This window comes from Pseudopipra pipra, chromosome 22 (assembly GCF_036250125.1).
Source record: "Pseudopipra pipra isolate bDixPip1 chromosome 22, bDixPip1.hap1, whole genome shotgun sequence".
Taxonomy (NCBI): domain Eukaryota; kingdom Metazoa; phylum Chordata; class Aves; order Passeriformes; family Pipridae; genus Pseudopipra; species Pseudopipra pipra.
This window is the reverse complement of record NC_087570.1, coordinates 5,058,911-5,074,231: the sequence shown is the minus strand read 5'-3', so window position 1 is coordinate 5,074,231 and position 15,321 is coordinate 5,058,911. Positions and strand designations below refer to the sequence as shown.

Below are 15,321 nucleotides of genomic sequence, written 5' to 3'. Positions count from 1 at the left end.
TTTTATCTCGCTGGTTTTTTTCTGTGAAACACTTATATGAGCCAAAGACAAACAACAGCTCATAAAATCACAGCACTATCTTCAAAAACAAATAATAAAGATTTTATTTTTCAAAAAAAAATTTTAAGTGGAATTCCATGTTCTTAAGACACTCCTAAGGCAATCTAAGAGCTCTCCTTGTGGAGGCAATTAACCATAAATATTTCCATGTTAGAAGCACTTCCTAGGGATTTGGTTCTTTTGTTTTAAGTACAGGCACATTCCTGCATAAATATCAAGACACTAATCGGGTCCTTTAGCACAGTATTAATCACAAACCAGCCTTACTACTTGTTATCACTGGTATTTAAAAGCATCATTGGAACTCTTAGGAATCACTGATTTGCTTTTCCTGCTACTTTGGCTCCCCTCTTTCTGCCAACCCCACAGGTCTTCTGGGAGAAAGGACCAAGGAAGGCTTTTCTGTTCCATCTGCAAACTCAGCTGTTGCCATTTCTTTACTGTGCTCACCAAATTATTCAGAATGAGCAATAATATTCCTGGGAAATGCACAAAATCATAGCCCAGCAACACAGAAGCTCATGTGAAATTTGAATTAATGACAAACAAAACATTTTTATTTCCTAAGGTGGGAATTGAAGCTCAGGTGTTCAGAGACTGCAGAACTGAAAAGAGTAGCTCCCCACTACACCTGTCAACGTACTGAAAAATGACGAGCTTCCCAAAAATATTTTTAAGCACTGTACAGTATGGAAAGCTTTAGATGAAAGCCTGTTTCTGATCAAAAATAAATTTCAAATAACATATGAATTTGATAGAATTCATATGAGCAGAGAAAGAATTCCTGCTAACCTCTAAAACATGCAGCTCATGTCTTTACACTTTCACAGTGCCTGCCCAAACACACACCTGTGCAAAACCCCACGGAAGGGATGTGGGGACTTGCCCAACTCCCCCCCTCCAAGGGACACCAGCAGGGCTCGGTCAGAGCTGTCTGTCCTGCTCAGGAGTGACAATCAGGCAGCACAGGGACGCTCCCAGGGAATATTCCCACGTACCTATGAGGACAGAGGTGATGTTTACATCCAGGCGTGGTCTGGCCTTCACTTCCAGCTTCAGGCGGGAGGGGTGGAGGCGGCTCGAGGCCTGTTGTTGCCAAGACACCGAGCAGGGCCACGGCTCAATGAAGGGCTCCCAGCCTGGGAACAAGCACAAAGTCACCTCTGCTGCACGTGGGAAGGCCACACTGGAATGCTGCTTACATATTTCAGTATTTAATCCTTTACTTTTAATCTGCGTTCAAGATAAACTGTATTTAATTTGCTACCCAATATGAAGTTGCTCCATTTGAACCGTGTATCCTGTATGAACACACTGCATACCATGTGTACTGTATGGATACTATGTACACTGCATGTAAGGCCTTGCAGAAATATCTTAATTCCAATTAAAGCATTAGGAGGCAATTACTGCTTCTTATTTAAGTCAGCTGCAACTAAGCCCTCTGAAATAGTTTTGAAAATGATTTTCATACAATTATGCATAAGTTGGCCTATTATTCAGTATCACATAAGACAAAGGTCTAAAAGCTATTAAAAAAATCCCCCTCTATGTATTTCTAAAAACAAAAAAACTGCCTTGTTATTGGTAGATAATTCCTGAGGTGGTTGTCACCAATTACATATCAGAAAATTTAGTTCCTCAATTCAGAAAAAAACACAACTAGATTATTTCTTTTGTCAGTGTCTGACCTGGATTGAGGCCTAATTTGTTTTTCTTAATTTAAAATATGAATTCTAATGGTCTTCTTATGTTAATTCCATTGACTTCAGCCTAATCACCTGCCCTCACATGCTTTTCCTTCCTGAAATACATAACAAACTGAATGCACCAAGCAAGTAAAAACTGAAAATGTGAATACAGATACCCCTAGCTACATAACTGTCATGTTCCTGGATAACCTTCTTTTGCAATTACATTTGAAAACTTCAGTGCTATTTTCAGATCAGCAAAACCTCAACTTTCCACATCCCTCCACCTGATCTCAAGTCAGGGTATCTTGTCTACAATCACATGTTCTCACACACACACAGAGACACAAATTTCATGTCAGGAGAATTTCAGGCTCCTGTAGTAGGAAAGGCTGTTTCCTAAACATAAATAACAAAACAACAACTCCCCAGGTATTTCACCTGAAAGCTCTCGATTGTAATAATCTCCAGAGAGGGTAAAATGAGCATAACCTTCAGGGCTGGTTCGCAAATGTTGGAGAAAATTCAAACCTGGGGGGGGAAAATAAAAGTGAATGTTACACTAATGCAAAACAATCAAGCTCCTCAATTTTATAAACTCTTAATTAGGCAATGGAAGGTTTTGTCTTGTCTTGTAAACTGAAATGATACACAAAGCCTATCACAATACTCTTCAAATAACATTTACAGACAGCCACGCTGGAGCCTCCCCAGGGTTCTGCTCAGCACAGATTCCATTAGTTAGGGGATGTATAAAGGGGAAACCAGAGTCTTAAACACTACAAGGACTACGATCTTCTTAAAAACAAAACCAGAAGCCTAACAAAACCAAAAAAAGACCCCCCAAAAACCCCAAAACTCCCCACAAACCCCACTACCAAAACACCATCAGTTAAAATTCCACAAGTCCTGAGAAAGCAGAGCTGAAAGCAGTCACTGACAGTCATTTTGTGCAAGGCAGAAGCAAACACTCACGTGAGAAGGTTAACTCAGCCAGGGGCACGTCACAGTCCATGCAGTCATCAATAAAGCAAATGCACACACTCTCTGCCTTTATCTCCACTCCAGAGATGAACTGGAAAGGCACAATCCCCTGGCTGTCTCGAGCAGAAGAGGTCTGGGAAACTGATTTCAAAGGTTCAGCATTCTTAAACAACCAACTTGCTGCTTTTTTCAAGTCACCTTAGATAAAAGCAAACAACCAATCAATCACCATCTACTTCCTCAAGGTATTTAGTAAAAAACATATGAAAGCAAACTATTCCCCTTCCTCTTATGGCAAGTCACCAACAGTCCCTTAAATGTGTTCTATTTAATAGCACAAATATGAGGTTATACATACATTGGAATTTTTTAAGAGTGAGAAATGTGTTTTGAAGTTTGCAAATCAAGTGGCAACATAATAAAAATCTGTATTAATGTTAGGAATTCCTCTAAATAAGTTGGGAGGCATGAGAGTGCTAAAGAAAAACAATCACTTCTGTTAAAGCTTCACCTTTTCATATATTGCATGGAGAAATAGGGAATATATGATTCAAAAAGGGAGAGATGAAAACATGTGCTCTGAAGAGGAAGAGATGGATAATGGCAAGAAGCAGGGACACCATGAAAAAGAATAAACCTGCACATAACCCAAACCCTCAAACAAAAATACACCCAAACATCCCACATATGACACCCCAAAAAAGGCAAGGACAATCTTTGGGGGGTGGGTGCTACAGAGCAGCAGAACAGGAAAAAGAATGTTTGAGATTATTCCAACACAGAGCCGAAGTAAAAAAATTCTAAAGAAGGGAATACTGCCTGTGCATCAGCTACCTGACAGTCTGAAAGTTTTTACATAATTGCAATTAAGGTAATATGGACAATCTGCAAGGCCAACTAAATATCTGCTGTTACCCTGGCAGATCAGAAGAGCTTTCCGACAATCTTCCAGGCTGAATCCCAGCTCCTGGAGGCGAGCCAGCTGCACCTCTGCAATGGAACAGTTAACCACTCATAAATCCTTGACAGCTATCTACTTGGTTTCATTTCTAAAATCAAGACATATCTGCATGAAAAACGGGGTTTTGTTTCAGATTGCAACTGTAGTAAAAGCACCTGATTCAGCACTGCTTTTACTTTTTTTATAGTACCATCATCAGATATTTAGAATCAACAAGTGTTTTACACCATGGAGATACCCACATCTTTTGTGTTAAGCATTTAGCCCTTGTAGAAACCTTCTTTAGATAAAAAAATGGCTTCACTCCAACAGTTAAAAACATACCAAGCACAGGATCCAGCACACGTTTGGATATATCCCTGTTTTCATGTGTGGAGGAGGCCTCAGTCCCCAGAGCTGAGCTGGGGGGATGAGCAGCACTTGCAGCAGTTGAGTCAGGCAGAGCTGCACTTGTCTGCTGGGGAATTGACTTTGCAATTGCCAAGAAGAGCTGAACATCATTGTAGGACAGTCTGATGTCCAGTGCCTGCAACTGAATCTAAATGAAAAATTAAAATATAAGAGTCGCTTAAACCCTTTTCTACATATTTTTTCTTGTGTACTTTGGATATTAATAAAGCTTTTCCCAAAGGAGGACAAAATTTAGTGTTAAAAGCTGATGATCACACTGTTTGGAAGCTCCAATAATAAAATTGGCAAACATATTTACCAACAACCAAGAGTGTTAAAAGCACATCTCAAGGGAAAAATGTTTTTACTTTAGTATAATGGTAAAAAAGTCTCTAAATAGAATTCCCCTCTAATAAGCTCTGACAATTAGATACAGAAAAATAACTTTGTCTTTCAGGTATGAGTAACTCACATGTCTACATTATCAGCCCTCTTCTTTCCTCCACTATTAATCTCTACAGTACATCCCAAAATTCCCTCATTCATTACCACTAAGAGCATTTTCTTCATGCTTGTTTCTTTCCCTTTTTCACTTCAGGAAAAAATTATCTTATTCTTTTCTTATGCCTTTGTAAGTCTTCTACTGAATCCTTGGGCATAAAAATATCTGTGCTAGATCATACTTTAGTATTCTCTATCACATACAGTTTTATTCAGGCCTTTAATATTACCTCTAGAATAGGAGGAAAATCTTCACTATTGAAAGCATCCAACAGTCCTGAACCACTTGGGTAGGAAGAATTCCCAACAAGCTCCATATGAATCTGTACTGGATCAATAATTGACAGTGCAGTCTCTTGCTCATTTCCTAACCTGCACGAGAACACCTAAAAATTGAAAATTATTTAAAAAAAAATTATTAACTGAGCGAACAGATCAGGCAAGAACTAGCAATATTTTGGGGTTCCAGTCAAATGTTTTAATGTCTTAAGAGAAACAATACAAAACTCTATAAAATGGGAGCATTTGATGAGGAACTAACAAACTTCAAAAATAATTTGTGTATTATTCCTGTTGTATGTATATTTCTAGTAAAGTATCTTCACAAGCTCCTCTAATTTTAGATGTCTGACAACAGCAAATTTCTTTGTTCTCACCTCAATGCCAAACAAACTCCCAGAGAAAGGACGATCCAACAACTTGGGCTTGTAGGTGAGAACAGTCGTCCCCTTCAAAATAATGGCGTTGGTATCGAAGCAAGACATGTCTTCAACCACCACAAACTCAGTTCCTGAACCAAACAAAGCCACAAATAATAACCAGGGCAACTGGCAATATCATTGAGTTATTTAAAGCATTTGCAGCAGGTTTCTTGATTTCCTTTAACGGATCTGGTTTTCCACCAGCACATGGATTTTAAGGAGAAAAGCTCCTACAAAAGCACTAGAGAAGAGCACGTTTACCTGTCACATTAACCTTCACTTCCAGCTGCTTTTCTGCAGTCACAGGCAGTGAAGAACGTTTGGTAACAACCCCACTTTTCACTGCTTTGGGAACCACAGCTGTGTCACTGATGTAAGTTCTCTGCCGGGACGAAAGGGGGTTCTCCCGCTTTTTGGTATCTCCAGGAGTATATAAAAAGTCATGGACCAGCAACAACCAGTCAAATATCAGGAATACACGAAGATTGTTCAGAACAACTGTGAAACTGGAGGAATCCTTAGTAGACCTTTCAAGAAGAGAAAAGAATACAAATGAACTTTACATCTTGCATAGATTTAGAACCATGCTGAAAACTATCAGTATCCAGTAAGAATTATATGAACTTCCAAGGGATACACTTAGTCTACAGAGTATTTGTCCTTTAAAAAAAAAATAATAAAAATATATAGAAGATTGAATAAGATTATTATTTTATATATATAAGATTGCATAAAAGTCAATCATATATAAGACTGAATAAGATATATATAAGATTGAATAACATTGAAATTCATCAAGTTGCTGTACCCACAGAAACCCAACAGGTCTTAAGTGCATGAATTCTAAGCTGCAATGACAAAAAGAATGAACTGAGAAACTGCCTAACAGGACATTTATAAAAGCTCCTTTAATACATTTACATTATTGATATGAATTTGCAAAGTCTCAGATTTTAAAACTGATCTTTTTATTATCATTTGACATCTGCTGGGTATCAAACCTGAAGTACTGCATGTGAAACTCAGACCTGGCTCTGAGATGAGATGTTCAATGTGTTTCCCCTCACACCCTGACAGCATTTTGCAGCACAGGAAGCTGCTCTGTCATCCCCAAAAAATGTCAGCCTGCCTGAACTCCCAGCATCACATTCTGAGTGTCTGGCTAGGAGGGATAAAAGTGTTTGGCTTCAGATCTGGAATACCACTTATATTTGGTCATGCTAACTGGAAAATCATCTAAGTGCTTAAGTACCATGAAACAGTTTTATATCCAGCACATTGTGGACTATAAAATCTCTAAAGAACTGTGATCCTTTGTGGGAGCAGCCTGTCTGCTCTGCTTCCAACAGCACAAGCCTTTAACTCTCCCTGGCTCTCCAGGAGATTTCAAAAGGCACCAGCCAGTACAACACTATCACTGAGCTCTGCCAGCACCTCCATCCAGTGCCAAGGATGCTCTCACCACTAAAAGCAGAACACATGCTGCTGTGGCTGAAATGGAAAAGCATAACAGTTGGGAAGAAGATTCTTGAAGCCATCACTCATAAACCAGATTAGGCTGTACTGTGCAAAGTCACTAACTGTGCCTCATCTAGGCAGCTACTGACTCAACAGTCCTGTGAAAACCAGTTGGTGGGGGTTTAGGTTTTTTTAAAGTAAATCCCACCTTAGTTTTATTCCAATCAAAATGTCAATGTCTTTCTGAACACACTTATTAAGTACTTATAACCATCATGTAGCATCCAAACCTTCAAAACCAATTTCTCTCAATTGTCTGAAGTTTCTTTGATTGGTTTTTATGAACAAAAGGCTTCAAGGTTTTCTGTTGGATTAAAATAGTCCACAGGTTTTTTTCTACATTGCTCCTGCAACTGCTTCAGAAGGTGTCACACTTATAGAAGAGTGAAAAGCCTGTGTTTGGTCAGTAAATCTGATCAAAAGTGAAAGCAACATCTCTAGTTCACCCTCCTTTTAAAGTTAACATCCCCCTACCAAACACCATGCTGATACTGGTAAATACTGTCATTATACTTCATATTCCCATTTTCGATATTAAATTAGATCAAAACAGACAAGGAAAAGCAAACAGGATAGGAAGAACACAGAAGAGAATATAGAGGTCGTTTTTGAAAGAGGTGCTGTTTCAGTCTGTATTTGATGGTCTCAGAAAGGCTCGTGTGACACCTGCTGGGAAACAGCTTTTTTACAGCTTATATTACAAATTCTACAATCTGGTTTTATGCAAACATACAAGTGATAAGCCAGACTTATCGAGCTTTAGGCACTACTGATTTTGATAGGTCAGAACTTCATCTGATTCACTAGACATTCAAACCTAAATTTTATTGCAGAAAGGGAGAAAAAAATCCAACTTTCAGTTAATTAATAACTGCAGATTTCAATCTATCAAGTACCACTGACCACCCCAAAAATGTGATCAGATTTAAAAACAATGCCAGCAAGTTTATCTACATTAATAATAGGGGTATTACAACAGGACAATCCTGGTTATGCCATTATTAAAAACAAGCAAATCCCAGAATTCCCAACCTGAAGTGCAGTTCAATCTGGATGGCTCCTGGGCTGCTGGTGTTCTTGGAGGACTGGAAGATGCAGTTGAAGACATTTGGGGGCCCTGCAGCGTATTTCTGTGCAGCATAACGGGTGTCAAAGGCCATCATGGAATGGGAAACCAGATTGACAGACTTTGTTCCATTGGAAGAGCTTTCAAAAAGCAACTTGGATTTCTTAAAATCAAACCTGGGAGAATAAAAAGCGAAACGATGCATTGAAGAGACTTAGGGTATATTTATTCCTTGAAGGTACTTATTTTAAAAGTATGGGATACTGATGGTATCTTCCATTTAGGTATTTTCTAAAACAACTATAATCACATCTCATGTCACAGTGATAGAAAGTAGATCTATACTGTATGTAATTATATTTTTCCAATTATACAGAACCTTCTGGATTAAAACAAACAAACAAACAAACAAATCAAGCCAACATAGAGCAGAAATCTGTTTTTTTTAAACTTCCCTCACATCATTTCCTTAATTAAAATACTATTCATCTTGAGGAAGTTAACTGATTACTGAACTGTTGTTTCAAGAACAACTGGAAGGACACAGATGGTATCTTTTGTACAGTGTCATTCCCTTCCACCTTTCAGAGCAGCTCAAACTCTCATTTGAACTCTAATTAAGAAATTCTATTTCACTGCATTATTAAACTGTAATTCCACATAATACTTTAATTCTTGTCCTATATCTTTCAGATGAGCATAGTATTTAGGATAAGGAATTGAGTAACAAAAGGACATTCATACCTGGCTAAAGAGCTGTGTCCATCTCTTCCCTTTGGATCCATCAGTTCCAGGCTCACGTTGACCATGTCAATGAGGAACGACATGGAAGTGTACACTTCTCCACTCAAAACTGTCTGAAAGTGGAAAACACCAACATTCTTTTTCAGAGCATCTGTTTAACTTTCATTTCTGAATTAAACCTTATCCCAGGCCAATGCAAACAGCTGTGGGGTCCCTCTCCTTCAGGTTGTGTCATCAGCCATCACTGGGGAAATGTTACATTTCACAGAAGTGTGGCCTTGGAGTTGAAAATGTCTATTAATCCATTTTCACACTACTGGTCTATAGCTCTGTTCTTAAAATGTTGCTGCCATCAGCAAAACCCCCAGAGACACTCCAAGACAGAATCCCAGCTGCACACAGCTCCTCTTACATGAATCCTGGGGTCCTGCAGGTCGTAAGGGCGCATGAACTCCTCGATGGGCTCCCCCAGGTTGTTCTCCAGCAGCCCACGGATCAGTTTGTACTTGTTCAGATCCAGGGAGCAGTGCACTGATGACAGGTTGCCATGTATTGATATGTCTGCAACTGCATGGCTCAGCTCCCTGCAACAAAGGGGAAAACCTCAGCCTTCCCAGGAGCTCTGACACAGCAGGCAAGGCTTTCAGGATACAGTAAAAGGCATGTGAAACACAGCTTCAGGCTGACAGCACAGAGGGATCCTGGTCAAACTCACTTGTCCAAGTTTCTCTCCACTTGTAACTTCAGTCTGAAGGGTTCTGTCAGCAGGCTCCCCCCTGTCTGCCTCACCAAGTAGGATGGAAAGCTCAAGTCTGCACTGCTATCTTCCACAGCCTTGGAATACTCTCTCTGGTATCTCTGTGCAGCAAAGATGTCCATGTCCTGCAGATCAACCACAATGCAGTCTAAGAGGCAGATGTGATCCTCTGCAGGGAGGAGATAACACGTTCAGAAAGAAAAAAACAGAATCTGCACAAAACTAATGCACCTTACTTGATTTTATTCCAAATTTTTTGGGTTTTATTCACGATCATCACTATCTGTAACTACCAGATACCAACTCGTTCACTTTAAGGAGAAATTTAACTTTTAAAAAGAAATATAATTTTGTCTTGATTTTATTCCAATTTTTAATTTTTTTTTATTCACACTCATCAGTATCTGTAACTACCAGACACTAAGCTCATTCACAGGTAAATGTAAACTCTCAACTGAGAGTCCAGCTATATTTCTGTGTCTGCAATGTGCAACTCAAACCACCCACACTGCAGGAATGTTCTTCCAGAAGCTGAACTACAACTCCCTAATCCTTTCAGCTGTAAAAATCAGCCTGAAATCTAAGAAGTCATTTCTTTTCAAATCCACAGTCTTCAGACCCAGAGCCTTTTTTTTTCAGTGTCACATGAGATCGAAGCAAAATGTCCCTGTCCTATTTCACCAGAAAAAAGAAGAGCTCTGGGGGGGTTTCTCCTGTTCCTCACATACCTGGGCTGTCAGGGTTGGGTACAACAGGCAGCTTGGGTTGGTGCCCTTGTTGTTTATTTGAAGTGTTCAGTGCAGGCTCATTCTTCAGCCTGGAAACATTTGTTCCTGATGATTTTTTCATGACCAGCCCTTCCATCGGTACTTTGGACTCATCAGCACTTGTTTTCTTCATGCTGTGTTTTGGGGTTCCCAAAGGAGATGAAAATTGAACTGAATCCTGCTAAAGAAAAGAATTTTATAAATAAGAATAGATATTTAATTTAAATTCTAAGGAACCAGTGCACCAAGGCTCAAGCTGCAACAAATTCCTGTCAAAAACTACATATTTTATTTGAATGCCAGTATCTTTTACTGATGGCCAAACTTTTATCCTACAATCTTAACAGCAGATGAAAACATTTTCTTTCTTAAAAAGTTCATTTCAGCAACATGTCCCAAAAAGCTGTGAAATCTTTTCAATGAGAAACTAATTCAAAATTACAGGGTTTTGCACAAAACAAAAAAGCTGTCATGTAAATGGAATTAATACAAAATGGAGGGGTAAGACTCTCAAGATACTAAACATTTCTGTAGAATAAAGATGGTTAAATATTTAAAACTGTTTTTCAGGTGATGAAAATAACATATGCCATGGAAATCTTATGAGCTGCCTTGCATCAAAAACCTGCAAAGGGTAAGTTCACTAGGAAAAGTCACATCAACATTAGGAATTTCTTCTCCCAAAAATCCTGCTTGACCAATTTCATAGTTTTCCAAGATGGAGTGACCATTTTCTTCCCTTATGTGGTTTTTAAATATTAGAAAAAATTGCAAAAATTCATTGTCATCATGATAAGGATTTTAAGAAAAAAATTTGAAAAAATTAACATTTCATAAGTACATGCAAAGAAAAGTCATCACATCATCAATAAATCTATGAATTTATGCAATTAAATCCAAATTAACAGCTCCTCAGACATGCAGAAAGAGCACACCACAACAGATTTAAATCCAATTCTTATAGAATTTAGCAAAATCTTTAGAACAAAAACATAATTTTTAATGAATGAAGGAACTTTTTAAAGTGCTAAATTCCACAAGAATATTTCCTTTTTTTAAGATGAATGAGGAGCACCTGAACACTGCCACAAAGATGTGAAATACCTCAAATAAAACAGGATCCTTGTATGCATTGCCTTGTAAAATCCGATCCTCAAAAATAAACATAGGACAGAGAAAAAAATGAAAACAAAACCACCAAAAAAAAAAGCCAAACCACACCTAATTCCATTTCAAACACCTAAATTTCTACAGTGCTACACAACACAGTATTTTTAGGTTGAAATAAAACTACAGTGCGCACATCCCTTGTTTTAATTTCTTATATTAATTTAGGAATCTACCACTTACAAGCCCTTAAATACATCAGTACAGTACAGAAAACAACTCAACATTGCAGTCCAGTGTTTCCTTACAGCAAAGACACTGGTGGATATAAATCAGATGGAGGCAACAGACACACCACAAACTGCTGCAGCAATTTAATCCACCTCATTCCTACCACCCTTCAAAATGGAATTAGGGGTTCCCAGACAACCACCTATTTTGTTGATTAGGTTAGATACAGAAAGCCATCCAAGATGGATTTTCCTTACCCCAAATTTTGGGGCTGCATCTCTCAAGAGCAACACCAGCTCCTCCTGTCCTGTGCCTTGCCAGGGGCACAAGGGAAACCTTTCACTAGGTTTCACTGATCAAAGCAACTACACACACTGAGAGCACAAAAAAAATAAATTAAACCCAATTCTGCTCTTCAGTGTATTGCCCCAAGCCTGAGCCAACACAGATCCTTGTTTTCTGGGACTCACACGGTGGAAATTTTTGCTACCAAGCAGAGTCAGCTGGAAGCCCGTTGTGCTCCCAGGTTCAGGTGTGCACCCAGCTGGGTCCTACTTCCCAACAAGACCAGCTGGAGTGAGTTCACTCCTTTATTCCCTCTGTTCTCTCAGAACAGACTCAGTTCAGTCCCTCTGTTCTGAATGCCTCAGACAACAACCCCGGGTGCAGGCACAGATCCATAAGACTACCCAGCACACTGGCACAGACTGCCATTATTAGTAGTATAAAGTCTACATATAAAGTAAAACATAAGAATCATTTACCAGAATGCAGAAATAAAATGCACAAGAACTAGGAAACCCCCCCAGCTGTTAAATGAAGTCATGTTCTTACCTTGTTCTTTAAGGAGAAGGTGCCTGGCATTCCCGCAAACAGGAATCTGTTCTTGACTTTCAGCTTTCCCAGATTAGCTACAATGAGACTGTTGGACTTGGAGCTTTCAGGGATGAGCAGAACAGGAGCACCAGCCTCAATATCAAGGAGAACTCGGGAAGCTCTCTGGGCTTTGTCTCTTACCTGGGAAAAGCAAAAATGCATTTAAAAAAATAATTACGAAAATTCCAGGAAGTGGGTGATTATTTCACACTGATTAGTACTGAACTCAGGAACATTACTCCTTGATTTACACAATTAAGATATGGTAAAATTTTATACAAAAAAAGAACACCTCAAACTCTTGTTTCAGGCAGAGAATAAAGGGTCATTAAAAAAGGATTCTGATGCCACCTGTGCAGCAGGTGCAGGATCAGGAGTGACACACACTGTCACCACTGAGCTGAGGGGCAAACCAGACACTACTCAGCTCACTGTTAAAAAACTTACTCAAGAAAAATTATTTACAAAAGGAAAAAAACCCCATCATTTAGAACAGATGTTTCAAAATCAGATTCACTCTCCAAGTGATGTACAACGAAGCATTTTAATAGGCCCAAGTATTCACTGTCTTTCCTCCAATTATGAGAAGCAACTTTTAAACATGACTATCACTACTAACTACATAAGTCACTCCCACATTAGGTTTTGTCATAAAATAGTCCATGACTGTCATGATTATTGATAGGTTTTATCATGCTTGAGTTCAGCATCTGATTTTCTCAGTCTACCAGCAAACTAAACCAGAGACCTGAGTGGAACAGAACTTCTCCCTTGGTTCTCCTTATTCAGGTATTATTACATTGGAGAAAAAGGTAAGATAACACCTTGACTTTTTGACCAGTGGATCCTGCAGGATCCAGGTGTTTTAAGTAATGTGTACATTTGGTATTCTACACTTTCAAAGAGCTGCAGGATGGCCCTAAATAAGGTGTTTTGACTACAAGATGAGAAATCTGCAGCAACACCAGAACTCTGAAGCCTCTCACCATTTCAATTTAATTGAGTTGCTGCATTAACATAAATTACATATTGCATTTCAACTGCAAAAGACAAGCTGGGAAAGAACAGAAAAAACCCCAGACATACTGTTTGTCCTTCAATGGCTGCTCTTTGCCTCCCCAGGACGTCCTGAAGTTGAGTGAAATGCTGGATGAAGGACACCACCTCAGCCTGGAAGCGCTGGGTGTGCACATACTGCACTGAGGCCATCCTCAGGGTGACACGGATGTCACACTCCCTCTGCAGCAAAGGGTCTGGCCTCCCATACCTGGAAGAAAGGTTAAAAGCAACATTTAGCAATCTCAGCTACCTTTTATAAACCGCTTATTCATTTTTTTGCACTCAAAACAATAATAATATAGAGGATTTTACTGATGTTCGTGGCATGTAATTAAAACTATTTCAGTTACAGACATGAAGAATTGGGCTTGTATTAATTATTTCTAAATTATGTATATGTAGGAGTTTTAATTAAGCAAACAAGAAAATTCTACATTTGGAATGTACCTTTTAGCTCTACATACCAGACAGACCTTTGGTGATTTTATATTTTAAGGTAAGTGCTCCACTGCATGATAATATGTACATTCAACTCTGAATCAGTGTGCTGATATATTTGAAATTAATTCCATAACATTACTTGAATGATTTCTACTCTGATTAATTCTAGTGGGTGGAGGAGGGGGTGGCAAACCATGAAACAGCACAGGATAAGAACTCTGGCTTTAAACAAAGCAGAAGAATTCAAATGTACACTATGACAAAAGCAAACCCCTAATTCCTAAATTAAGAAGCAATGCAAAATCTATTTCATCACTTGAAAATCTTTTCCATCTTTTAAAAATCAACTACTGTTTTATCTAGGAACTATCAATGTAGTTTCAAGAACAGCTTTAGAGGGAATTAAAAAGCTACTTTTCTTGATAAACCATGTACATTGCAGACAAAGAAAAGTTTAAAATCATAAGTTTATGACTGAAAATGTTCAAAGTCTCATTTAGGTCACAAGAGGCCAAAGCAGAATCATGCAGCCCTGAGAGTTTGGGTATTTTGGGTTTGTTTGGGTTTTGGGAGTGTTGGGAGCTAATAATGAGTAACAAGAAGTTTAAATTCATACTTAAAGATTTGGAAAATGAGAGCTTCTTCACCACTGGTAGTGAAACGTTCTCTGTAAAATTCTCCATGAGCTGTAAGATCACTTAAGGACAGACTTCCAATACTTCCCTGCAAGGCTAAATCTCCCTCTGCAAAACAAAGGACAGACAATCAGGATTCTCACAGATAAGTTACTAAACCCCAGAAGTTTCTATTAGTGGGATAACCTCGTTACAAGTAATTAAATCAATCACATTCAATTAAACATTAAACCTTATGTTCAAAGAAAATCACATCTTTCTGCTACAAAGATTAGATTAACCCAGACATAACTCTATGCTTTACATACATCATGTGATCACACTACTTTGATTTGGGAAAACTTAGATACAACTGCTTTTTTTCCTCTCAAACAGTAATAAACACTACTGTTCTGATCTGTGAAAGTGAAGTATTAAAATCCCAGCCACACTCAGCTAAAATGATCAAGGGTTTGACAACTGGGAGGGCTGCCAGGATTTCAAATCAAGCCTGAAAAAGCAGAGGAAGAAGCAGTGGGAAGGGAATGTGCATCTTGTCCAGGAAAAACACAAATACCCAGTGAGCACCAAAATTAAAACATTTCAAATCACAACTCCAGTGCAAACCTCTTTGTGTTTTAAGCTGCAAACAACCTCAGCCCTTCCATCTACTCACCAATCACTTCCAAGTGAGCTGCAAGTTTTGCCACGCTGGCTTTAGCAAGTTCACTGGTTGTCTTATTCAGGACTAAGGACAAAGAATGGACCTGGCCAAACAAAAAAACAACAAATTGGTATTAAACAACATGACTTGAGAGCTGGAACATCTTGTTTAGTTTATTTTTCCAGACAA

At 38.7% G+C, this 15,321-nt stretch overlaps 1 protein-coding gene across 4 annotated transcripts in view; it reads right to left on the bottom strand.

Annotated features, from left to right (window-relative positions):
* The window catches only part of VPS13D (vacuolar protein sorting 13 homolog D), a 93,304-nt gene that overhangs the window by 59,477 nt on the left and 18,506 nt on the right, over positions 1 to 15,321 (bottom strand). For 2 of the 4 annotated variants that reach the window (XM_064678611.1, XM_064678613.1), the window contains exons 22-38: positions 15,145 to 15,235; positions 14,471 to 14,597; positions 13,441 to 13,621; positions 12,313 to 12,495; positions 10,102 to 10,321; positions 9,332 to 9,542; positions 9,029 to 9,200; positions 8,617 to 8,729; positions 7,839 to 8,048; positions 5,550 to 5,815; positions 5,244 to 5,377; positions 4,818 to 4,973; positions 4,021 to 4,234; positions 3,651 to 3,725; positions 2,727 to 2,933; positions 2,193 to 2,282; positions 1,059 to 1,199 (exon numbers count right to left, since the gene is read on the bottom strand). In XM_064678611.1, the coding sequence (XP_064534681.1) occupies positions 1,059 to 1,199; positions 2,193 to 2,282; positions 2,727 to 2,933; positions 3,651 to 3,725; positions 4,021 to 4,234; positions 4,818 to 4,973; positions 5,244 to 5,377; positions 5,550 to 5,815; positions 7,839 to 8,048; positions 8,617 to 8,729; positions 9,029 to 9,200; positions 9,332 to 9,542; positions 10,102 to 10,321; positions 12,313 to 12,495; positions 13,441 to 13,621; positions 14,471 to 14,597; positions 15,145 to 15,235 (2,791 nt within the window). The remainder of the gene's footprint in view (positions 1 to 1,058; positions 1,200 to 2,192; positions 2,283 to 2,726; positions 2,934 to 3,650; positions 3,726 to 4,020; positions 4,235 to 4,817; positions 4,974 to 5,243; positions 5,378 to 5,549; positions 5,816 to 7,838; positions 8,049 to 8,616; positions 8,730 to 9,028; positions 9,201 to 9,331; positions 9,543 to 10,101; positions 10,322 to 12,312; positions 12,496 to 13,440; positions 13,622 to 14,470; positions 14,598 to 15,144; positions 15,236 to 15,321) is intronic. The other 2 variants (XM_064678612.1, XM_064678614.1) reach the window with 1 other exon arrangement.